The 24,547-nt window shown below is 54.4% G+C and overlaps 2 protein-coding genes and 1 long non-coding RNA gene across 11 annotated transcripts; 2 read left to right on the forward strand and 1 right to left on the reverse strand.

The window, feature by feature from the left end:
- LOC309648902 lies at nt 1–10,958 on the forward strand. 3 transcript variants are annotated; one of them, XR_014256849.1, is made up of 6 exons: nt 1–171; nt 495–1,517; nt 7,020–7,173; nt 7,873–7,940; nt 8,631–8,711; nt 10,632–10,958. It is a non-coding gene; the product is annotated as an uncharacterized lncRNA (long non-coding RNA). The 3 variants fall into 3 exon arrangements; XR_014256850.1 differs by lacking the exons at nt 7,020–7,173; nt 7,873–7,940; nt 8,631–8,711; XR_014256851.1 differs by lacking the exons at nt 7,020–7,173; nt 7,873–7,940; nt 8,631–8,711; nt 10,632–10,958 and adding an exon at nt 3,606–5,395.
- Nucleotides 171–24,360, reverse strand: GAPDHS (glyceraldehyde-3-phosphate dehydrogenase, spermatogenic). 7 transcript variants are annotated; one of them, XM_082438125.1, is made up of 13 exons: nt 20,937–24,360; nt 11,095–11,170; nt 9,818–10,089; nt 7,131–7,245; nt 6,291–6,387; nt 6,007–6,113; nt 3,096–3,186; nt 2,896–3,014; nt 2,416–2,497; nt 1,975–2,126; nt 1,649–1,811; nt 492–589; nt 171–395 (listed from the first exon to the last, which is right to left on the reverse strand). In XM_082438125.1, the coding sequence occupies exons 3-13, from the start codon at nt 9,882–9,884 to the stop codon at nt 323–325; spliced, it is 1,164 nt and encodes a 387-aa protein (XP_082294251.1). In that variant the 5' UTR covers nt 9,885–10,089; nt 11,095–11,170; nt 20,937–24,360; the 3' UTR covers nt 171–322. The 7 variants fall into 7 exon arrangements, with proteins under 7 accessions (XP_082294251.1, XP_082294250.1, XP_082294253.1 ...); XM_082438124.1 differs by lacking the exon at nt 20,937–24,360 and adding an exon at nt 17,381–17,616; XM_082438127.1 differs by lacking the exon at nt 9,818–10,089.
- On the forward strand, nt 14,241–18,016 carry SBSN (suprabasin). Its single transcript, XM_082438130.1, has 4 exons — nt 14,241–15,298; nt 16,723–16,788; nt 16,902–16,946; nt 17,835–18,016. Exons 1-4 carry the CDS (start codon nt 14,318–14,320, stop codon nt 17,856–17,858), a joined length of 1,116 nt encoding a protein of 371 aa, XP_082294256.1. The 5' UTR covers nt 14,241–14,317; the 3' UTR covers nt 17,859–18,016.
- Nucleotides 24,361–24,547: the final 187 nt, after the last annotated feature.

The following is a 24,547-nucleotide window of genomic DNA, read 5'->3' on the forward strand; positions in this document are numbered from 1 at the left end:
CCGCCGCGGTGCCCGGGCGACCCGCGGGAGGCCGAGCCGGGGCCTGCGCGGTCCCGGCCCCGCGGGAGCCGCTTTCGGGGTCAGGGCGGGGGCCTAGCGAGCGCGTGCGGGGTGGGCCTGGATCCCGGACCCGACCTCGCTGTGACCGGCGCAGAGACACGGGGCGCAGCTGTGAGCACTCTAGGTTTTTATTTCACCGTTGGCCCAGCGGCGCGGGCCCCTCGCGCGGGACGCCCTCTTTCCCCCGGGGGGCCGAGGGCGGGGACGGGAGAGACGGGTACCGGCCCGGGAGCACTGGGAAACAGAGGCGGGCCAGTCTGCTTCACTTGTCTCGGCTGAACATGTAGCGGAGAAGGTCCACCACTCGGTGGCTGTAGCCATATTCGTTGTCGTACCTGGGGAGGGAGGGAGGGATGGAGGGGATTCAGGGGATCCCTCCCGACCACCCCCAGCCTCCCCTCACGTTCTCTGATCCCTTTCTTCCCCCTTACCAGGAAATGAGCTTCACGAAGTTGTCGTTGAGCGCGATGCCGGCCTTAGCATCAAAGATAGACGAATGGGTATCGCCAACAAAGTCCGTGGACACGACCTGGCGATCAGAACTTTAAAGATAAGCGTGGGTCGCAGAGCAGGGACCTCCAGGAGCTCAGGCTCGTGGAGCACACTCCATCCATTCATCTACAGTATTTGATGGAGCCCCACTCTGTCCAGCTTCTGGGGACAGGGTATGAGGAAGACAGATGGGGGCTTTTCAGGTAGGGGACTGGCCAAAGGATACAGACTGCAAACAGCCTCTGATGCTGCACCAACAGACATCTCTTCCTGGGAAAAATGCACGTGGAATGTGTCAGCGAGAGGCCCTCCCTGAGGGGAGGCAGTGAGCCTGGCTCTGGATGATTAGGAGGATCTGGTCAGCTCCAGCCCTCAGCAGGGTCTCAGGTGGAAGGAAATGCAGCACAAAGGCCCTGGGGGTTTGGCCCTAGCGTGGTGGAAGGCCACAGGAAGGTTTTCAGCTCTGGGGGTGATGTGATCTGATTTCTTTAAGAGATCCTGGCAGCTGTGTGAGGGTGGACCTTCAGGAGCTAAAGCGGGGAGACAGCACCAAGGTGGACGGACAGAGCTGGCGCTTCTGGGAGCAAAGAGACGCGATATCCATTCCTCACAGGGAAGGCATCTGGCTGTGGCCTGCCCCGAGCGAGTGTTGAGAAATGGGAGCCCTTGTCTTGTTCACTAAGCATGTACTGAGCACCTGCTATGTGCCAGGCCCTGGGAAGATGGCTGGAGCTATGGAAGTGAAAAACGAGGCCCAAAGTCTCTGTTGTCTTGGAGTGTACGTGCTAGCAGGGCCAACAGTGACTATGAAATGACATTTCAGGTAAGGAAAAGGGTCACAAAAAGAACATCTCTCTGAGATGAGAGGTTGAAGTAGCGACTTGGAGAAGGTGAGGACAGACTATGTGGCCACCTGAGGGAAAAGCTTTCCAGACCAAAGGGGCAGCAAGTGCAAAGACTCTGAGGTAAGGGAGAGGTGACCTTCCCAGCCCTGCAGTTCCTATCTTGATACGCTGCAAACAGCTCCTTGGCAAATGGAAAATCACGCTCCCTTCCCAGAGGGCTCTTCCCAGGGTCCCTTCTGCTCAGCCCCTACCTCATCCTCAGTGTAGGCAAGGATGCCAGCCATGGGCCCCTTGGCTGCTGCTTTTATGGCCTCCTTGATGTCTGAGTACAGGGTAGGCTGGGCCAGGCGGCAGGTCAGGTCCACAACAGACACGACTGGGGTTGGCACTCGGAACGCCATTCCCGTCAGCTTCCTGGAGAATCCCACATCAGGGGCGGGAGTCAGAACCCAGGGACTTCTCCATCATTTCCCCCTTGTCTCTGCTTTCCGCTCAGTAGACACCTCAAGGATTGGGGGCTAGTCCAGTCCTCCTGGGTTGCACCCCCAACCCTTGTTGCAGCTTCATGCCCTCATACCCTTGAAGGTCTGGGATGACTTTGCCCACGGCCTTGGCAGCCCCCGTGGAGGCCGGGATGATGTTCTGGTGGGCACCCCGTCCATCTCGCCAGGCCTTCTTCGATGGCCCATCCACTGTCTTCTGGGTGGCAGTGTAGGAATGGACTGTGGTCTTGGGGAAGAAGAGGGCCGAGGTGAGGCCTTCTTGCTCCCAAGCTCCCATGCCTCTTTTTCCCAGGCGCAGGGTGGTGACCCAGGTGTGGAGGCTGGCGGGGCCTCCACCACTGTCACAGGAGGGGCACATGCAGGCAGGGTCCAGAGTTTAAAAGACTTCACCACTGGTGGGCTTCTCCTCCCCAAACCAGTCTCTCCCTGTTAACTCCACACACTAAGTGAGTATGGGAGGAAGAGGTACAGTTTCCCAGCCCTGCCTCCTGCCCCAGCCCCTCTCCCCAACTCACCATCAGCCCTTCCACAATCCCAAATCGCTCGTGGATGACCTTGGCGAGGGGGGCCAGGCAGTTGGTGGTGCAGGATGCGTTGCTGAAACGGCCCGGGTGTGCAAGGCACTGTGAGGTGAGTCGCAGAGCCACCCCTCCACCCTTACCTCCTTTCAGGGTTTGCACACAGGCTTGGTTTTGTGAAAAGTCAGGCTGGGGATGAGGGAGCATCGGGGATGCCGTCAGACCGAAGGAGGCATCAGAGGTGCAGCTGGGGGAAGCTCCCCAAGCATGTTCTCCGGGAGTCGCGCAGTTCTAACGGATGGTTTTAGGGTAACATGAACAAGATGGCTGTTAAGACTTTGGGGAGGAGAAGTGGACTGATGTGAAAAGCACCAGGGGCCGAGTGGGAGTGGGAGTGGGGAGGGTGAGTCGGATTCCTCCCCACCGCAGGCTGGCTTGTCCTCCAGGCACACGCTTCAGAACATTGCTGCCCATTACCTGACAATTTTCATGGAGCCGGGGTTGTAGTCCTTTTCGTTCACCCCCATGACAAACATGGGTGCATCTGGAGAGGGCGCACAGATGACCACACGCAGGGCACCTGCCTCAAGGTGGGCCTAGGGAAGGTGCACGGGTGTCATGAGGTGCTTCAAGTGCCACACCCCCCGGGCAGCCCTGGGCACCTGTCCCCGACTTACTGTAGTTTCCTCTAAGGACAGGTACACGCCTGTGGCCTCCACCACAAAGGGGCTCCCGACAGACTTCCAGGGGATTTCTTTGGGCTGCTTGCTGTGGAGGGGCGGTAGCACCGTGAGTCAGTCTCTCGCCTTCATAGTCCATGGCCTTCACCATTTGAAAGGCTGGCCAGACACCTTCCTGCCTGGCCGTCTGTTCCCCTCACCCCACACATCCCTAGCTGCCCCAGATGGGTCCGACCCTGCTGGTCTTGCATCTCATCGCTAACCCCCCTAGTGGGCCACTTTTCTTGACTACCTGCTATGCCTGGGTACAAGCCGCCACCTCCCCAACTCAGGCCTCAAGCCCCGCCTGGGGGACCGTCTAGACTACTCCCAGCCAGGTCAGGCCCTTTCTACATATGCGGCCCAGGATGTAGACCCCAGGAGGGTGAGGCCTGCCCTACTGCTTCTGGCTTCAGCCCTGGCAACCTCATCACAGCCCTCCTAGCCCTTCTTCTCTTGACTACTCAGCTCCTGCAACAGGGATCCTGCTGCCAGAGACCAGGCAAGTCCCTGAAAACACACAGCACATCCAGAGAGCAGCTCCCAGGGGGCTGAAGCCTTGAGGCGGCCCTGGGGCTAGCAGTGGCTAGTGGTTTATATTGGAAAGGTAAAGGAGATTTTCTGTTTCTTGTTTTATCAATATACATTTTCCACTCGATATCAAACATTTGTGTCTGAAACATATTAAACATCTACTATTGCTGTTTTCTACTTGGCTTTAGCAAACAAACAATATATGGGTAAACTCTATACTAATCTTTTCCCTCAGCTTTTATCACAACTGCAGTATTTGCTTTTGTGATTGTTAGTGTCTGTCTCATCTAGAGCACTCCATGGCAGCAAGGCTGGGTCTGCTCCCTCCAGAGGGGTTCAGTCAATGTGTGTGGTTTTTTTTTATTAGCCATTCTACACATGTTTACTGAACACCTGCCATGTGCCTGTGTGCTGAGTGCTTTACCTGTATTGAACTCCTTTAACCCTGATGACCTGAGGTAAGTACTGTTATTACTGGCATTTTTCAGAAGAGCCAGGACAGAGGTGAAAAGAGTAGAGGCAGAGCTGCCTGGGAGCACAGGCAGGCCGGCCCTAGGGATGAATGAATGAGCGGCTTCCTCTCTTCTCCCTGGGCCACCACACATGGTTCTTCTTGCTCCCTGGTCATCTGTCAGGTCACACTTCATCATCGAACCCAAGTAGCTCTTCTCTGATGCCCCCCTCATTTCCTGCCTTCCAAGTTGGGGGAAGGGCACTTCAACAAATTCCTTTGTAGCAGTTGCTGAGCTGGCATGGGGCAGAGAGTCGGTGCCCCTGGAAACCCCAGCCCCTTCCCCTAGGCTGTCATGGGCCCTGCCCTCCTGCCCAGGGGCTTGTTTTGAGGATTCTGTTCATTCTTCAAGGAAGTACTGAGTCTACCCCGGGCCAGGGCCTGCGCCCGCGGGTGCCAGAGCAACAGTGGTGCCACAGGCTGACAGGGCCCTCCTTGCAAGGAGGCTGCGTGAGCCCTTCCCGGTGCTCCCCACATGCCTCTGGCCGTGCTCCCTGCTATGGCTGTGGTGGGTATGCTCAGCATCCCTATCAGACACATGAGGAAACAGGCTTGGGGAAGTTCATTGCCTTGCCCAGGGTCACCCAGCTGGAAAGGGTGGAGCGGGGCAAAGTACACACACAAGCAATGCAGCTCGTGCTGATGATGGAGAGCAGTGGGGAAGGGGGAAGAGGTGCTGCAGTCACCAGGGAAGGTGGCACCTGAGCGGGGCACACACTGAGGGGGCGGCTGTGTGGGGACGGGGCAGCGCTGGGAAAATACCCTGGGTGGCGGCAACGATGGCGCCCAGGCTGAGGAAGGAAAGGACACAGTATGTCTGAGTAATGACTGCTCTGCTGGAATTTGGAATTGTTTTTGCTGTCATGATTTCAAATTTGGGTCAAGCAGCTTCTCCCATTCTCACTGACTCTCCAGTCCCTGCCTCCACCCATCCCTGACCACCTGACCACAAATAAACAGTGGGGCTGAGAGTGGACCTGCTGGGAGGAGTGCTGGGAAGGCTGCAGATCTTGCCTGGGGCTGGAGAGAGCTCACGAGTGTGCGTGTGCGTAAAATTGGAAATTGGAGGCAGCCACAGGGCCGGCAGAGGCTGATAATTTACATTAGAAAGATAAAGTAGGTTTACTGTTTCCCATTTTATAAATTTTTAATTTTTTTGGTATTTTGAAAATGTATTTGAATCTTATTAAACATCCAGTGTTATTGCTTTTGACTTGCAGATTCTAAACGTATCTTCCAATGAAGGAGGAGTATTTGTATCAGTGAGAGCTAGGTGAAGTGGGTTTTAAGAAAAGGTGCTGGCGCAGGGTCCCGGGAGGTTGGTGGCCAGTGTCGCTGAGGTGACAAGGGAAGGCTGGTGAACAGGGCATATAGTTGGTGGGAGGCCCTGTCAGCAGCTGGGATTGTATTTGTTGGGTGATGGGAAGCCACTGGAGGGTTTAAGTGGGGGAGTAACCAGGTCCAGTTGATGTTTTGAAAAGGTCTCTGTGGCTCCTATGTAGGAACTGAGTGGAAGCAGTTGGCTAGATGGTGATGCCATTTCCCGGGCAGGGAGATGAATAGATTTGAGGGTTGAAGGATAATGAAGAGTTGAGTTTTAGACAGGTTGAGCTGATATGCCTGAGAGAAAACACGCACATGTGTGTTAAATAAAAAAGTACTTTGAGTACAGTGGGCCCCCTCTCCACACCAGTATCCAGAGGCATGTGCACACACAATTTGGGGGGTTATGAACCCCATGTGAGAGGCTGGGATCCCCTTCTAGTCACCTCTACATCCCCTGCATTAGTATGTTGCAGGCTTGCATAAGACAGCCGCCCTTACCACTGGAAGATGCTGATCTCATTGTTATCGACGACCAGCCGTCCATTCCTGTATTCCACGCTCCCCTTGTATCGGCCGTGGGTGGAGTCATACTTAAACATGTACACCTGCAGGAGACAGAATGGCTCCTAGACTTGGGGTGGACGGGGAGCGAGCATTGCCAGGGAGTCCCCACTTCAGTGAAGGTTCCACGTGGCAGCTGGGAGCCTTCCACAGAGCTCCCCTGAACCCCTTCCCCACCCTGGTCGCACTCTCCCCTATCCTGCCCTTTGTCTGCTGCTCACCATGTATTCTGGGTCGATGAATGGATCGTTCACTGCTACCACCTTAACACCCTTCTCCAAGCAGGTACGCAGCACCAGGCGACCAATGCGTCCAAATCTGTACAGGAACGAAAGCTGAGGGGGTTGTCCTCAGAATGCCCAGCCAGCACGCAGAGGAGGGGATGAGGGGGAAGGGGGTAACAGAGAAGAGTCCCACTCAAGGGGTCTGGGTGGGGAAGACGGCAGCCGTCCCTGTGCGGGCCAGCGTTGTCTTGCCCAGATGACCTCACCAGCCTGTTCACTGCTTTCTGCGCTTCCTCTGACCATCTGTCCTATACCCCATTCCCAACCTTGTAGCTGGGTGGATCTTGTAGAACTTCAGGTCAGATTATATCTCTTGACCTGAAAACCTCCACCACTCTCTAACAGTAAAGCCAGGTCCAAACTCCTTACCACAGTCCGCCAGGCCCCTGCCAGCTTTCCGCTGCCCTCCCTCTTCTCCCTTGCTTGTGCCACACCAGCCATGCTGAATTCCTGCCCATCCTTATTACACTGAGCTGCCACCTACGCCCCACAGCCATTGCTTGCTGCACAGTTGTCACTCAGGCCTTACTCCAGTGTCACCTCCCAGAGGCCTTCCCTGAGTTCCCCGGCTTAACACTGCCCTCTTCAGTCTTAATGTACTTCCCGCCGGAATGTGAGCTCTCTGAAGGTGGAGCCCTGTTTACCTTATCCCTGTTGTTTTTCCAGGATGGGCAGAATGAAAGCATTGCTGAGACATGATGAAATGCTCCAGTTAGTGACTGAGGAGAGGCCGGGCCCTAAAGCTTCAGGAATGGGTCAGGGGCCGGGGCGACTCACCCATTGATGCCAACAGTCAGCTCCCGAACCACAGAAACCTTAGGTGCAGGAGGTGGAGGTGGTGGGACTTGCTCTTTGATTGGCTGGGGCTCCGGTGGGGGTGGTGCTCTGGTCACTGTTGGGAGTGGGGGAGGGGCAGTGGGCCGCACCATGACTGCGACAGAATGAGCCATCTTTGCCACCCAGAACCTGCTGCTGGCTCCTGGCCCTGAGTGGCCAACCATGTAGCCCAGTGTTTCCTAAACCGACCTGATCAACAGAATGAGCAGGGGGTGGGCTTGCTTTAAAATATCCATGCCAGGGCCTCTTCCCTGGAGATTCTAACTCAGTGGGTACATATTTTTAACAATTGCTTAGGGGTGATAGTCTCTGTGCCTCAGTTTCCTCCTCTGTAAAATGGAGATGATAATAGTACTTCTCTCAGAGGGTCACCGTGAGGATTAAATGAGTGATACATGTAGTGCTTATGATAGAGTCTAGGAAACGTTCCACGTACATTAATATTTCAAAGATCATTTCCCAAACTTGCCTGATAATCGATCTAGTCCAGTGGTCCCCAAACTGTTCTGGTAAGAATCACCGGGAGGCTGATTCCTAGGGAAATCTGACTCTGGGTTTGCACTGAGGCCCAGGAATCCTGTTTCCAACAAGGTGATTCTTACCCTCAGAGAAGTTTAGGAAACACAGGTCTATCGTAATATATGAAACAAATGGAAACCCATATCAGCTTCTGCCTCTCCAGACACACAGATCCGCACCTATGCTGCATCAAGAACACCTGTGCTTGAAGCTGTGCTACCTGAGCTACAGGTGAGGGCTTCAGGTAGGGAGGAGAAACGTGGTGGAGACAGCAGTCAGGGGCCTAGCTGGTAGAGGGTTTCAAGCTGGGGGTCAGGCCTGGATGTCAGCTCTGGCTCAGCCACCTGCCAGCTGAGTTGTCTTGAGCAAGTTAATGAAACTCTAGCCTGTTTCTTGATGTCACATCTGACCCGCCACCTGGGGGCTACTGTAAGGTCTCAGTGAGATCTCAAGGCCCAGTAGGTGCTGATTTTAATAGAGGGGAGAAAGTCTGACATGAAGTGTATTCGTGAGGAAAGGGAGAGGGAAGGGATTGGAGAGAGCCTGGAGGATGAAGGTAGGAGTTGCGCTTGGCACCAGAATCAAAGGCACCTTGGCGCGGGTGGGGATAGGAGCTGGGGGTCAGCCGACCTGTCTCTCTCCCTGGTCTCTCCAGGCTGCCACAGACCTTGTGGCGTGAGGCTGGGCTGTGCGTGTTTCCAGTAGCACTACAAGTTCATAAAGGTATTAGTCAGTGTTTATTGGTGACCTTAAGAACGTTTGTATTCCTGGGGGTTCTGTTTCTGCTCTCATGAAAAGGGGAGATCTGTCCATATGGGTGAAGAGTGGGGATCTGAGCCCACTCAGTGACCTTTCAAAAGAAAACCCAGGTGGTCCTTCTCTCACAACTTCCCCCAGCCTTCCCTTCTCCCTTCGCTCCAGGGTGGGGTACGTGGGCTGGAGGAGAGCTGCTGTGCTGGGAAGGAAGAGCCCGGAGGAGCTTCAGTGATGAAGCCTCACCCGGTAGGTGAAACACTGGATCGGGCACGCTCTCTACCAGTTACAATGACGCTCCCATTTCCTGGGTGCCACCAAGGGCTAGGTGCGGTGCCGAGCTCTTCACGTGCATCAGCTCATTGAATCCTGTGAGGTACGTGCTATATACCCACTTCACAGAGGGGAAACCGAGGCCCGAGATCACTGAGCAAGTGATAAGCAGGGAGGGTTTTCAAGGCCCACAGCTGTTAACCTGCCTGCTGCTGCGTCTAGCAGAGTCTCCTGGACCCTGGAGCCCCGCCCAAGCCCCGCCCCACGTCGGCCACACCCACCCCTGCGGTAATGAGGCCGCCGACTGCCTCGCCCGAGGCCAGGGAGGAGGCCGGGAGCGAATGGGGTGGCCCTCCGGAAGGCCTGGATTCGTCTGGCTGGAGCGTGTGCGCGCACCTCTGGCCGGGGGAGGTAGGGCGAGCAGGGACCCCCGAGTCCCAACTCCACTATTCCCGTGCTGAGACCCAGAAACGCGCTTTGTGTCCTCTTACATCTGGTGGCCGCCCTGTAAAATGGGGACACTAAACACTGGCCTCAGAGGTGGCTGTGAGGCTTCACTGAGCGCACACCTGTAAAGTGCTCGGCACCCGGCGCGCTCAAGTGTCCTCGCTTTGTGCGATCCAGGGAGGACAAGGTCCACCAATCCCCAAGCGGCTCTTTCGCAGCAGCGTCAATTTTATGTGAAACCTCGCTCGCCCAGGCGCTTCAACAACCAGCGGCCGTCCTCAGAGGCGTCCCCTCGTAAACCCGGCTCCGGCCTCCCTCCTGGCCTGTTTCTACCCTTCCACCGCGCTATTGGTGCAAAACCCAACCTGGGGGCAGGGGTCTTCGTCCCCTCCACCACTGCCATAGAAACCACTTTGCCGGCAAAGCCGGTGGTGAGGAGGGTGGGGCTGGAGGGAGCAAGGGCAGCTGCTCCGGATGGAAGAGCCCCGGCAGGCAAGGCCACCCCGCACCTCCTGCCCGGCTCCCGGTGGACACTACTGGTGCGCCGCTCGCCGGCAGGTACTCAGACCCGGCTACAGGAGCTCCCCGACCGCCCTTCCCTCCCCTCCCTGGGGGCACTCCGCCGCCTCCCTCACCTGGGCACGGCTGTCGCAGGAGCTGGACAACGGTGACATTGGTGAGGATGACGTCGCGTTTCGACATGGCCTCCTAAGGTTTCATGGCCCAGCCAGCTGCCTCGGCACCCGCCGCGATGTTACTGCGAGACGGGGGCTCGGGGGCTGGAGGAGCTGGACCTTCTTGCCGTGACGTCACAGTCCAGTGACGTCACAAGAGGAGGCAGCGCGAAGGCCCCCTCCCAGTCGAGGCGTGTGGCCGTGTACCACCGTTCCAAGCCCACCCCTGGCGTCTAGAATGGAATCCAACATTTTACACTGGTCTTCAAAGCCCTTTCTCTGCTGTCTTCTTTCTTCTTTCTTCTCTTTGGGCACACTGGCTCCATGCCGTTCTGGACCCTCTTCTGGATAGTTACCCTAGCTATTTCTTTGTGCCTGGAAGTCCTACCCAGGTCTTCCCTTGGCTGCCTCTTGGTTTCCCTCAGGTGCCACCCTTTAAGAGAGGCCCTCCTAACTCCATATCTAAAGTTCTCTCCTTTCTCAGTCACTATCTGCCATCACCCCCACTCCCTCCGTCTACCCATCGTCCGGGAAGCCTTGTCTGACTTCCCATCCTGGGTTAAATATTCCAGTGTGCAAAACTGCTCTAGGGTTACAGTCTATATTTTCCACGCAGCATATGTCTCTCTAAAAATCATCCTGTTTATTCATTTGTTAGCTTGCCAATTGTCTCTGCCCACTAGAGAGTGCTTGTCTGCCTTCCTCACTTTTTTTTTTTAAAAATCAGTTTTTGTTTTTAATTAATTAATTAATTATTTTAATTTATTTATTTTAGGCTGCATTGGGTCTTCGTCGCTGCGCATGGGCTTTCTCTAGTTGCATCGAGCGGGGGCTACTCATTCTGGTGGCTTCTCTTGTTGCAGAGCACAGGCTCTAGGCGCGCGGGCTTCAGTAGTTGTGGCGCACGGGCTTAGTTGCTCCGCGGCATGTGGGATCTTCCTGGACCAGGGCTCGAACCCATGTCTCCTGCATTGGCAGGTGGATTCTTAACCACTGCGCCACCAGGGAAGCCCATGCCTTCCTCACTTTTACACCTGTTGACTAGAAGAATGTTTGGCACTTGAAAGGTACTCCCTCAATAAATAATACCAGAATGAATGAATCAATGTCACCTCCTGAGGTTTCTTCAGATCCCCAGTCTTAGAGCAACCCCCAAGTCCTATCCTCTCACAGCACTCTGTTCTTTTCCTTATGGTTTTTCATGTAGTTTTCCATGATCTAGTTACTGACTTACTTACTTGTTCATTGTCTCCCCGTTGGGCCCATTCTTTTCTGTTTTGTTCACCACTGGTCCTCCAGCTCCTAGAACTGTGCCTGACACAAAGCAGGCTTTCAGTAAACATTAGGGGAAGAACAAATAGACAGATGGCTCCCGTCCCCCAAAGCATGGGAGGCGGGGGCTTGCTTGCACACCTGTGACTCACAGGCAGGCACCTTCACCTGCAGGGCCGGTTGACACACAGCTGTGACCAAGATTTAGGGGCTGTGAGGTTTAGGCCAGGAAGGAGTCATCATCCCAGAGAGAGGTGTGGAAGCGAGAAGGGGCAGAATGACATAACCTCTTCTTTCCCCAGACCTCCATGAGAACTGAGTTTGCTAAGCACCTGCCATGGCACAGAGTAAGGGTGAAGCCCTCCTGCTTGGATGGCCCGGGAGAGGTGGAACTGAAAATGAACTGAGTGTACAGCTGGGGAGATTTCAATGAACCAAGACCAAAAAAACAGAACAAAGGGGGACAAATTTAACATGTATAATCAAGATGGGGGAAAAGCGTACACAAATAAAACCAGGACTGAAAAGAGATCAATTTGGTACGGCTTTACAAGAATAGATATGAAAAGCTAGATGCAATTAAAATTTTCTTAGAAAATATGAGGGATCAAAACTGGTACAAAAAGAAATGGCAAATCTGAGTAGGCCAATAACAAGAGGAGAACCAAGGAGTTAAGATGTATCTTCCCAAAGGCTGATTCAGATCCCGATGATTTTATGGGCAAGATTTGCTGAAGCATGGGGAACAAATATTTGCCATTCTACAGGACCTGCTGCAGAGCCTAAGCAGAGCTGGGAAGCCAAGTAGCAGCTCCTGTGCTGAGAGGCTGTGGGTAGGGCACGTGCTCTGAGGCCCTGTGGAGCGGCAAGCACACTGTGTATGCGCACATCGCATATTGCATGCTTGGTGGGAGTGCTTTGGGGGCGCTGTGGTAGCTCAGCTACTGAAACCTCCTCTATTCACTCTAGGAAACAGCACAGCCACGTTACTAAAACCAGCAGAGAAAGGACAACTCCAGGCTAATCTCACGTACGGAGATGGATGCCAAAGTCCTGAATCAAATAGTGGCAAATGGGAATGAAGCACTGAGGAGAAGGACCGAGGCTGATGGAAGATGGTAGGGTGGGGCAGAGAGAGAGGTGGAAAAGAGAAATGGAGTACATTTCGAAGGAGAAATCCCACCTCTCAATCTCGGGGCGGATTAGAATTCTGAAGCTCACCCTTCCCTACCCAGCAATCTCCCGGCATGGGAAACTCCCTCATTCAGGTGCTGAACAAGGGCAGGAAAGCTACACCTGAGGTTGCCCAGAGATTTGACTTTGTCCCTGGACCGTGAAACTGGGAAACAGATTTGGTGAGCTCAAGCTTGGAGAGGTGGCACAATTAGTCACCCTCTGTAGGCAGAACCTAGAGATGGCAGAAGCTTCTGGGTCTCTGGGTCTGGGAGGCCTGATTCTGGGTGGAGCCAAGTGTCCAGGATCTGGGATGGAACCCTGGGTCCTCCAAGGGGAGTGGGCCTTGTCACCCTTGTTTGAGCAAAACCTGAAAACATGTGCAGCTTCTTGTCACACCTGGGCACCCACACATATAACTCTGCCATCCCCACTTGCTCACACCCTACACATTCCTTTGTGCCTGGCCTTCCCACCAGCAATCCCACCTTCACCCCCTCTCCCAGGCTCTCCTCTTGGCACCCAAACCCAAATATCTTTTACCCCTGCACCCAACTGTACCCACCCACTGGCCCCCATCCTTCTGGTCTCAGGCTCCCTCTGAACTAGCTCTACAGACCTACCAACGACAGACCTACCAACCACCCCCTGCCCTTCCCTCTGATGTCCCTCTCCACACATAGGCCAAACTCTTAGCTCTTTCCCTCTCCAACCCTTGCCAATATGTCAACACTTGAGGCTTCAGGTTGGGACTTAGGAGGCCTCAGGGGGAGGAGGGCAGGAGGGATGAGCTCCTGGCCCTCAGCCCAGGTTCTGGCTGACAGTCTTCTGCTGCCCTGGGTCTTCAGCCCCTCCCCATGACTGCCTCAACTGGCTTTTCAGGAGACACTGCGTCCTGCCCCTGCTCATGGCAGTCAGCCCCCTGCCCTTGCCCAAGGGCTGGGAGGTAGGACAAGAATGTGATCCTGGCTCCAAAATCTGCAACCCTCAACAAGGGACCTTATGCTGCTCTGGGGATACAGGCAACCTTCCCTCCAGCACCCTCTGAGACTCAGGTTCAGGCCTTCCCCTGGCGTCTTCTAATCCATCCATCTGTTCAAATATTTACTGAACCCCAGGCAATGTTCTTGAAGCTGGGGATGTGACAATGATCAATACAGACAAAGGCCCTCTGGAAGTTTACTATCTGATAGGTGAGACAGACAATAAAATAAGATAATTTCAGATTGTGGTAAGAGCTATAAAAACTAAAGGATGATATTACAGAGTATAGCTGTGGGACGGCCAGGGAATGGTTTTTTTGGGAAGGTGACATTTGAGCCAAGAAGAGAGTGAGGAGGAAACCACCTTGTGAAGATCTGACTTCTGCATTCCAGGCAGAGAGAACAGCAGGTGCAAAGGCCATGAGGCAGGAATGAGCTTGGTGTGTTTGAGGACCAGGGAGAAGACCCGTGTGGCCGGAGCATAAGAAGTGTGGGCGTTGGGGGTCAACAAGAACAACAGGAACAAGGTCTGATGATTCCCTCAACTCCCCGGGGTTGCTCCCCACCCCCTGACTGTGCCTCCCATCTTTCCAGACTCTTGCTGCTGGGGAAGCTGGATCCTTAGGTCCCCCCGAGAGGAGTGAAGATGCTGAAGAACCAGGCCTGGGTCCCAGGGATGGTGGGTGCCTGAAGGTGTGGTTGGGAGAAAGGAGGCCTGGATAGTCGGTGAGGAATAAAAAGAGGAAGTGATTGGAAGGGCAGACATCTGGGCTCTAGGGTGGAGGGCCTGAGCTGGGCAAGGAGCAAAGATGCCATGTGAGTCTTCTCCATTCATGACTCACCCACTCTTCCTCCTACTCGTCATTGCTCAACCCCAAATCTCCCTGGGAAATACCTCCCTGACTGGGGATCAAGTCAGTGCCTCACAGGGTAATTGAGTCATGAGGGGTGGAGAAGAGGAAAGGAAGCAGAGGATAAATAGTAGCTTTGCCTCCCTGGCTCCTCTCTGCATCGTCCCCACTTTCCCAACAACATGCATCTTGCCAGTTTGCTCAGCTCCTGCTCCCTCTTGCTGCTGTTGGGGCCCTTGCCTGGATGGGCGGCCAATGCTGAGCCCGTTAAGAAGGTCACTGAAGGGATCAGCCAAGGGCTGAGCAATGCAGAGAGAGAGGTGGGCAAGGCCTTGGAAGGCATCAATAATGGAATCCCTCAAGCTGGAAGGGAGAAAGTTTTTAATGGACTCAACAGTGTGGGGAGCCAGGCCGGTAAGGAGCTGGACAAGGGCGTCCAGGGGCTCAACAACAGCCTGGACAAGGTAGCCCATGGAATCAACAATGTCGCCGGACAAGCAGGAAAGGGAGCAGAGAAGTTTGTCCATGGAGTCAACAATGCTACTAGACAGGTTGGGAAGGAGGCAAACAAAGTGATTCAGGGGGTCCACCATGCCGGGAAAGAGGGAGAAAAAATAGTCCAAGGGGTCCATCATGGAGTTAATCAGACTGGAAAGGAGGTGGAAAAGTTTGGCCAGGGGGTCCACCATGCTGCAGGGCAGGCTGGGAAAGAGGGAGAAAAAATAGTCCAGGGGGTCCATCATGGAGTTAATCAGACTGGAAAGGAGGTGGAAAAGTTTGGCCAGGGGGTCCACCATGCTGCAGGGCAGGCTGGGAAAGATGGAGAAAAAATAGTCCCGGGGGTCCATCATGGAGTTAATCAGGCTGGAAAGGAGATAGGAAAGTTTGGCCAGGGCACCCACCATGCTGCTGAACAGGCTGGAAAGGAGGCTGGCAAAGTGGTCCAAGGGGTCCACGATGGGGTCAACCAGGCCGGAAAGGAGGCAGAGAAACTTGGCCACGGGGTCAGCCACGCTGCTGGTCAGGCTGGAAAGGAAGTGGAGAAACTTGGCCAAGGTGTCCACCACGCTGCTGGCCAGGCCGGGAAGGAGGAGGACGGGTTGCATCAGACTGTTCATATTGGGACCAACGAAGCCGGCAAGGAAGCCAACAAGCTGCTGAATGTAGGTGAACAGGGGTGGGGAAGTGGGGAGAAGGGTGTTGTGGGAGGGAGAGGTTAAACCCTTGGGACATTTGGGGCGCCCAGGTCCCTATCATTTGGTGAAAGAAGCTTGGGCAGCTATGTAACTGTGTCCTCCTTCTCCCTTGCCATCTCCCTTACAAAGGAGCTGGTGGTCAGCTGGTCAGAAAGATTAAGCCATCTTATCTGCAAAGCCCTGTATCAGAGAATGTGAATGGGACCAAGCCCCACCTTCAGGGAGCTGCCCCCTAGTTAAGGAGATCTAAAGGGAGGAACACGAAGCCTCTCCTGGGGAACAGGAAGCAGTTACTGAGGCCCAGATCTATTACAGTGCGAAGAGAATGAGTGTTGAGAAAACCCAGAGCATCAGCTTGAGCTTGGGGAATAGCTTTGGGAGAAAAGCCCTGTTCTGTTTAATTTTCATAACAAGCCTCTGAGGTAGTCAGGGTGAAGATGCTGACTCCCTGATTCTCAGGTAAGGAAACGGAAGCTCAGCGAGGTTTAAGGGATTTGCCAAGGTCATGAGGCTAGCACACAGCTCTGGCGGATCACAAGTCGGGGTTCCTTCTCTTCCTCCACACCGCCCCATCAGAGGAGGCCTTCTGGAGGATATCTGATCCCCACTTACATAGGGGGAATAGATACCGGAGCCCAGGAGAGGCAAGCAGCCTCCAAGGAGGAACAGGAGAAGGCTGACTCCTGCCTGCCCCAGGTCCCCACTCCCCACTCTCCACGAGGACTCTTTGGGACACCATCTTGAGGACTGGCCCAGGCCTCAAAGCCCATAGCTACATGGGCTACCAGCCACGGAACCAGAGATGCGTGGGTGGGGAGGAAGGAACGATGTAGAAAGTGTGCAGGGTAAAGGAGAGGGCTCTGAGTCAGACGCCAGGATTCACCAAGCAGAGACCAAGAGAGGGCTGTTTGCTTGGGGATTTGAGGCGGGCAGCAGCAGTGCAGCGGGGGAGACACTGCTGAGTGGGGAGAGGATTAAGGACAGGCATTCACCCGAGTTAGGGATCAGGTTAGCGTGTGTGTAGAAGGGGCAGCTTTGAAGTCAGGGCTGAGGTTAAACTATGGTCCTGGTATTTGCGTGGCTTCTCTGGGTTCCCTTTCCAGTCGGGCCCCTTCTCAGTGACTGAGAACATCTCATCAACTGAAAGAAAAGGGAATTGAGGGAAGACTAACCAGTAGGGGCAGACATTCTTCCTGGCTTCTCCTCCCATCTCTCACAGAATTCCCACAGCAACATAGGTTTCCTTTCTGGATAGTGAGGGGTAGTGGGTTAGCCTATGCCTTCTGCCCCAGCCCCGGTCACCCTAGGGGAAGCTGGCCACTGGGGAAAAGGAACTTGGGAGACCCTTAGGGTCTGGGGGGTTGTAATGACAGCCTGGGCTTCATCCACAGGACAATCATCAAAACAGACTCACTGACAAGCAAGGAGTGACTGCAACCACAACCATAACATCTGGAGTAAGTCTCGCGAGCACAGGGTGGGTGGGGGCGGGGGCGGTGGCGTGGAGGCTCTCCTAGGAGGGTTGGTGGGACAGATGCTGGGGGCTAACCCTCTTGTCCTTGAATTTCAGGCTTTGGTCAACAAGCCCTTCATTGACCTTTCAGTTCTGTGGAAGGTGAGTGCCCACGTGGTTTCTACTTCCTACTTGGGAGATGCTCTTACATCCTCTTCCCGTTGCCTGTTCACTGACAACTGCACTGTGGACAGACACTCAGCCTCTGCAGACACCATCCAACCCATTTTCCAGCTCTGGTTTTCCTTTCCTCACTGCTCTTTGCCCTTCACATCCTGCTTTCATCTTTTGGGCGCTTTCCGTTCCCACTGAGGCAGAAAAGTCCTCCAGGGACCTGTGTACATCTAGGAGCCAGGAAGGGAGGGGCTGCTGAAACCCTCCCCTCTGTGTGCCTGTCCCCTCTCCTCGGCGTCTCCTGTCAGACTCCCTCCCTATTCTGTGCATCCCTCCGCTGCCCTGTCCCTGCTGCCTTGTGGCAACATGCTGGGTGGCGGGAACCTGTAGCTCTGTCCTCTCCCTGCTTGACAGCAACCTACCTGCCCGGCCAGCCCAGGATAAAAGTTCCTGTGGGATGCTGGTCCTCCCTCTGGGCTCAAAGGAAAGTCCTAGCTCTTCTCTTTGCATTTAGTACATTCAGACGCCTGAGCCTGGGGCAAAAGGGTGAGGGTGTGTAACAGCCCTAAGACTGTGCCTGGAACCCAAAGGCACACCCTTGTTTATTCCTGGGCTGTGGAGGTGGCAGGGGATCCTCTCAGGCAAAACACACGAGGCTTCTCTGTCCCTACAGAGGCCCCTGGCACCTCTGTCTGGGAGGACTGTCTCCCTATTCTTCCTGAATCTAGGTGCCGCCTTCCTTATATTATTCCCCAGACGCAAGCAATTCCGAAGCTAGAGTAGTCAGTCTCCCTCCCATCTCTCTAGGGTGCAAGAGGGTAGAGGTCTTGCGACTGTGCGCCCTGCATCCACTCCCTCTCTCCTTCTCTCTTCCAGACCGTCATCAGCATCATTCCCTAAACTGATGAACTGGCCTTGTTGAACAGACTGACATTCCTGTTGTCATATCAGCTGAAATGACCTGAAGGAGCCGGGGAGAAGTAGGAGGATAGATTTCTGGAGTCCCTTAAGGGGGCTGTACTGAGATTTGTGGATAAATACAACACACTGTACTCTCATCATGGTCCACTGTGCTCCCTCAGGAGGGATCCGTGGAGGGGAGGCTTGTCTTTTCTCCTCTTGCTTCTTCACCGGAGAAGCTGGGGGGGTCCGACGCACAGGATGGGTTGAGCTGGAGATTTCAGGCTGATCCGATGGAAGAGGGCCATTACAGGGACAAGCCATGCTTCACTAGTGCAAAATTCATGCTCAGCACTGGGAGGAAATTCGTGCAGGGAAAGCCGCTCCAGGCCAGTAGTGGGGGCAGAAGCACCAGGGAAAAAGTGGCAGGAACCTTGGTGAAGCCCAAGGGGGTAGCATCCTCATTCAGGAGTGTGGCACCAAAGGAATATCAACAGTAACTTGTGCGTATTGCGCAATCAAGGCGTGCGAGGCTCCCTGCGCTTTACCTGCATGACCTCACTGAATCCTCCCAACCATCCAGTTAGGTAAGAGGTACTGCTATTGCCCCATGTTATAGAAAATCACATGGAGGCTTACGCAAGTTAAGAAACATGACTAAGAACACACAATAAGTGGAGGGAGAAACAGCCTAAGGGCTACCAAGGATATTCTGAAAACGAAGAGGTCTCTCTCCTGTTTAGTATCAGGAGACTCAGTGAATAGGAGAGAGGAAAGAGGTACATGTGGGAGATCCTCTCTTGGGGACGAGGGCCAAAGGCTCAGGGGGGAAGCCACTCTGATGACAGGAGGCCTCTTTACAAGGACAGGAATAGTGACACAGAAGGCCCGGCTCAAAGCCCGGACCATTGATGATAGCAACTACGACATACTGAGCACTTCGTAGTTTCCAGGTACTGTGTGAAGGGCTGTTCACACCCTGTAACCATTTAAGCCTCCCACAACCCAAAGGCAGAAGTTCCCTTATCATCCCCATTGTATGGATGAGGAAACTAAGGCTCAGAGGGGCCAGGGCACTTGCGGGGGGGTGGGGGCAACCCAGGAGAAAGCAGCAGGCCTGTCTCTTGCCAGAACCTGACCTTGCACGGTCGCCTATAACGTCTCTAGAACACTTGCCAAGCACGGACCTGAGCGCTGGGAGACCTACATTCCATTCAGAACCGTGCGCCTGTAGGCCGCATCCTTCCCCTCCAGGGGCCACCATTTCCTCCCATATAAAGGGGGGTGGGTGTCTGCAGGAGAGGACTGCAAACGTGGCTTCCAGCTCCAAAATTCCATCAACTGTGGGACCGGACATGAGACAGTGTTCTTGCCATTGGGGAGTTTACAGGCTTTGTGGGGAGATGAGGTATATAGACAGAACATGAAAAATAATACAAAGCGATGCATCAATAAGGACTAAATGACACACCAGGGAGGGGAGGGGCCTAATGTGCACAGTAAAGGTGATGTTCCTGGCACTTTATGTTCTCCTTGTTTTATCTGTAGAATACCACCATTTTTTAAAAGTTTTATTTTTGTTTTTTAATTTATTTTTTACTTTATTTTTTTTCCCCCTTTTTGGCTGCACTGTGTGGCTTGTGGGGTCTTAGTTCCCTGACCAGGGATTGAACCCGTGCCCCCTGCAGTGGAAGCACTGAGTCCTAACCACTGGACTGCCAGGGAAGTCCCCAGAATACCACCATTTTAATCACATATGTTGCTTCTCTCCCCTGGCAATATTTTACTGCAAAGATGAAAGAATTTTACAGTGGATACCTGCATACCCGCCACTAAGATTCCACCACTAGCACATGACTACGCTTGCTTTATCGCCTTTCCACTCATCACACAGCTAGGCATCTAGCCACGTACCGATACATTTTTGATGTATTTCCTAGTAAATCGCAGACCTTTGTTTCATGCATTTCAAGAAACAGAAGCGTTCCTTTGTACCACACATTTCCTGAGGGTCTACTCTGTGCTGGACGTCGTTTCGCCTGGACTGGAGGAGTCCCTTCCGAGAAGGGAATTGTTCTTTCAGAAAGTAAAAGCTGGGCTTCCCTGGTGGCGCAGTGGTTGAGAATCTGCTTGCCAATGCAGGGGACACGGGTTTGAGCCCTGGTCTGGGAAGATCCCACATGCTGCCTGCGCGTCTGGAGCCTGTGCTCCGCAAGAGGAGAGGCCGTGGGCTTCCCTGGTGGCGCAGTGGTTGAGAATCTGCCTGCCAATGCAGGGGACACGGGTTCAAGCCCTGGTCTGGGAAGATTCCACGCGCTGCGGAGCAACTAAGCCCGTGTGCCACAACTACTGAGCCTGTGCGTCTGGAGCCTGTGCTCCGCAACAAGAGAGGCTGCGATAGTGAGAGGCCCGCGCACCGCGATGAAGAGTGGCCCCCGCTTGCCACAACTAGAGCAAGCCCTCGCACAGAAATGAAGACCAAACACAGCCAAAAATAAATAAATAAATAAATTTAAAATAATAATAATAATAATAATAATAATAATAAAAAAAGAGGAGAGGCCGTGATAGTGAGAGGCCGCGATAGTGAGAGGCCCGTGCACCGCGATGAAGAGTGGCTCCCGCTTGCCACAACTGGAGAAAGCCCTCGCACAGAAACAAAGACCCTACACAGCCATAAATAAATAAAAATTAAAAAAAAAAATTAAAAAAAAAAAAAAGAAAGTAAAAGCTCTCATTGATTTTACTTGTATGCCCAATTTCTTGCTTGGTTGGGGGTCCTGAAAGTGCCAAAGAGATATAGGCTAATCAGTATGTGCTGGGGGTCAATCCTGGGAGGCTTCTGGAAGAGAAGAGCCGAGCCAGAACTTAAAGGTGAAAGCGGCACGGCTCAGTCCTGCCTTGAGGCCTGGGGGGCTGCTCCGTCTGCTAAGAGTGTCCTCCCTGCCTCTATGCCTCTATGTGGCCCCCCTCCCCGAACCTCACCCAGCCTGAACCTAGGGACGCCTCTGTTACTCTCTCGTGGCACGCTGATACCGGTCTTCACAGCGCTGCGACAAGCTGTAATTATATACTTACCTGTTTCATGTCCATTCTCCCCCTAGACTAAGAGGTTCCAGAGGAGGGGTCGAGGCTGGGTACAAATGTCTGGCAACTAGTAGAGGGGCGCCTACTGGCTCGAGCGGACTTGGGAAAGGCCTTGGAATAAGTGTGAGCAAGAACCTGGCACCTGGGCCAGACAGGGAGAGCCAGGCGAGGGAGTGAGAGAGAGAGGAGGGCAGTTTCTGCAGTTGCGCAAGAACAGGGAGAGGAGTCTGGGCGGGACCCTCACAGCCATCTTTTATTGGGTGTTCACTCTGGGCTAAGCACTTACAGACATGACTCATTCACCCTCACAACCTCCCCCGAGGTAGGTCCCACGATTACCCCCTTAGACATGATGAAGCTGAGGCTCAGAGAAGGGAGAGAGTTGAGGGAGGCCACCCAGCTAGTAAGCAGTGATGGCCAGCTCCTTGTCCAGAGCACCTCCCTGCTGGGGGCCTCTGCTGGAGGGGCGGCCGGCTTCCCCGTGACCCTGGGGTGGGGGAGGGGCTACTTCAAAATAAGTCCCCTTTACCAAGTTCAGTCTGACCCCTTTACCTGGATCAGATTCTGACAGCTCCATTTTCCCCCCCACCATTTTTATTTATTTATTTATTTTTGGCTGCGTTGGGTCTTCGTTGCTGCGCGCGTGCTTTCTCTAGTTGCGGCGAGCGTGGGCTACTCTTCACTGTGGTGTGCGGGCTTCTCATTGCGGTGGCTTCTCTTGTTGCGGAGCACGGGCTCCAGGCGCGTGGGCTTCAGTAGTTGTGGCATGTGGGCTCAGTAGTTGTGGCGCACGGGCCCTAGAGCGCAGGCTCAGTAGTTGTGGCGCACGGGCTTAGTTGCTCCGCGGCATGTGGGACCTTCCCGGACCAGGGCTCAAACCCATGTCCTCTGCACTGGCAGGCGGATTCTTAACCACTGCCCTCGCCCCCGTGATGAGCCACCAGGGAAGTCCTGACAGCTCCATTTTACCATGATCTTATATATGATTTTGTATGTTTGTTTAACAGCTCTAGGCCTCAGTTACCTTATCAGTTACCTTATCTGTAATACGGGAATAATATTTATCTCTCGAGGTTATAGTGAGGACTAAATGAGATCATGCATGTGAAAGCACCTAGTCTTCTGTTTGGTTCACAACAGGTATTTAATAAACATGCCTTAAGACTGATTTGAGGTGACCCCTCAGGTCCAGGGATGTCTGAGGGTAGTTTTTCCCAGAAGGTAGAACATGGGACTGCTGGTGGCATGGGAGAATTTAGGTGGTTCGTGAACATGGCTTTGAATAAGTCTGAATCACACAGTGAGAAACTTACTCTTTTCTTAATTCTCTTTGAAGCTTTCTGATTAGGTAAAGAAGAAGACTCCATCTCTGTGCTGGTGTGCCTGGAACACCTCTCTCATACTTGCTAATCTCCCTCTTTAACAAAGAGGGTACAGGAGCTGCCGCCAGCTATAATGTAATACGATTGTTTGCTTCTCACTTTGTTTTTCTGGTTCTTTCTATCTATGGGCCAGTGAGCCTGGCTTTCCACTTAGAGTGGTGATATAAAGTATTCTCTTAAAATATACTTAAGAAAGTAAGCTGGCTTAAAGAAAAATATCAGTAACAGAGAAGGGAGAGGGCAGCTCTACACCATGGTAAGGGTGTCCCACGAAGGAAGTGTGGGAAGGAGTCTTGGAGTCAGTGAGCGTGCACCTCCTGCTCTGGGGTCCTGCCCCGTGGGAATGGGAAGCAGCAGGCTCAGGGGGCTGGGATGTCCATCACCAACCCCGGAGGCCTCCAATTTCCTCCTGCTCTCTGCCCCTTACATGGCCCCGGAGCAAAACCCAAACTAATTCTATCCAGAGAAGAATGAGGCCTTCGAAAAGCAGTGGAAGGTCTGAGACACGGAGATGACAGAATACGCTGGAAGCCAGGCTCAGGAATGAGACAGGCTGGGCTTAGCTTTGCTTCTACCGCATACTCACAATGTCCTCTCTGAGCCCCAAGTTCTCTGTCCCTAAATGTGGTGCCTGCTTCTCCACTCCCAGGAACCCCAGGTCCTCCCACTCGGCACTGCCTTGGGTCACTGGAACTCATCGCCGAGTCAACCCATGGGGAGGCAAGAGGCTCTGGATTCAGGGAGGCCCCGGGCCCCGGGGTGGGGGACGATCTCGCCCATGGGCTTGAGGAAGCGGCCCATGCTCTTGGAAACACTGGGAGTGAGGCTGGCAGACAGGCCAAGAGTAAGACCGATTCTCCCAGGGCTGTCTGAGCCTAAAAGTGCTTAGTCCGGTGCTGGGCGCATAGAAAGCCCTGGATAAACTGCAGCTACAACGATGATGATGAGTTTTGTTGTTATTACCGCCACCACTGTTAGCATCATTAAAGAGTCAGCGACGGAATAACAAGGAGCTGGGAAGGAGCAGCGGAGGACAGACAGGGACTGTGTTTCCATCGTGAGAAGTGATGGATGTTACAAGCTCGGGGGAACGTGTTGGCGTGTAGAGAGAGGCTGACGGAGAGACGCTGGGAAAGGCAGATAGAAACCGGCCCCTCCTAACTCGGCAATGAGTCCCAGCGACACAAGGCCGTGCCAAGTGGGAGGACCTGGGGTTCCTGGGAGTGGAGAAGCAGCCTCGCTCGCTGAGCAGCGATGAGACCTCGGGAGGCTGCCCGAGTTCTGCATCCTGAGCTGGGCCCAGGGGAGAGGGCCACTGGCTGACCCGGGGCTCCTGCCCCTGTGCTGACCCCTCCTCCCTTGCCAGTGCCACTCTGGCCCCTCTGGGAGGGGCTGGGGGCAGCAGTGGGGTGCGCTGGTGTAGTCCCAGCGCTCATGGCAGGCTGTGAGCTCACACACATGCCCCCACCAGGCCTGGTAAACAGGCTGGGTGCCTGGGTCAGCAGCTCCCTCCCTAGGTCTTCCCTCGCCCCCTCATTCCCTGGGGGTGGCCCGCCTGCCCAGCTCCCCTGCTCCACACCCAGCTTTCTCAGCCCAGAGCAGCCGGGATGCTGAGACGCCCCATGACCCCTCTCAGGGTCGCGGCCACTTCCTTCCCCGACAGACGCCTGGCGTCCCCACTGAGGGCGGTCTCCCGGGTCCCAGGCTCTCTGTGGCTGGAAGGTGTGGAAGTGTGAGGCAGTCACCTTTAGGTGGCAGTATGGGAGGGGACAGAGATGGGAGAGACAAAGGCCGATGGAAAAGGAGAGGAAGGCTGAGGAAGGGCACCTGCCGCCCATTCTGGCGTCCCCGACCCAGGCTGGCTTACACCTAGGGTGGGTCCTATCCCGCTGGGTTCCCTACCCTCGCCTCCCTGATGAGGTCCAGCCTGATTCCTCTCTCCGAAGTCTCCCCCCACCCTGCCACCTCTAGGAGACACTACCAGCCTATCTCCTCAGATGCCCAACCCCCTACCCTGCGCCCCAAACTCCTGGGGCTGGGAAATGGGAACACTTTGGCACCGGTCTCATCCCGTTTCCCCCTCCCTCCCTGATGCACGGGCTCCCTCTCTGTTTCGACACAGGCTCTCAGACTCACAATTACAGCTCATTACCCTATGGGTGGCTGGGCCTGAGTCACTGGGAGGAGGGACTCTGGGCTGCCCAGCCCTGCCGCTTTCTT

This window comes from Balaenoptera physalus, assembly GCF_965194825.1.
Source record: "Balaenoptera physalus genome assembly, chromosome: 19".
NCBI lineage: Eukaryota > Metazoa > Chordata > Mammalia > Artiodactyla > Balaenopteridae > Balaenoptera > Balaenoptera physalus.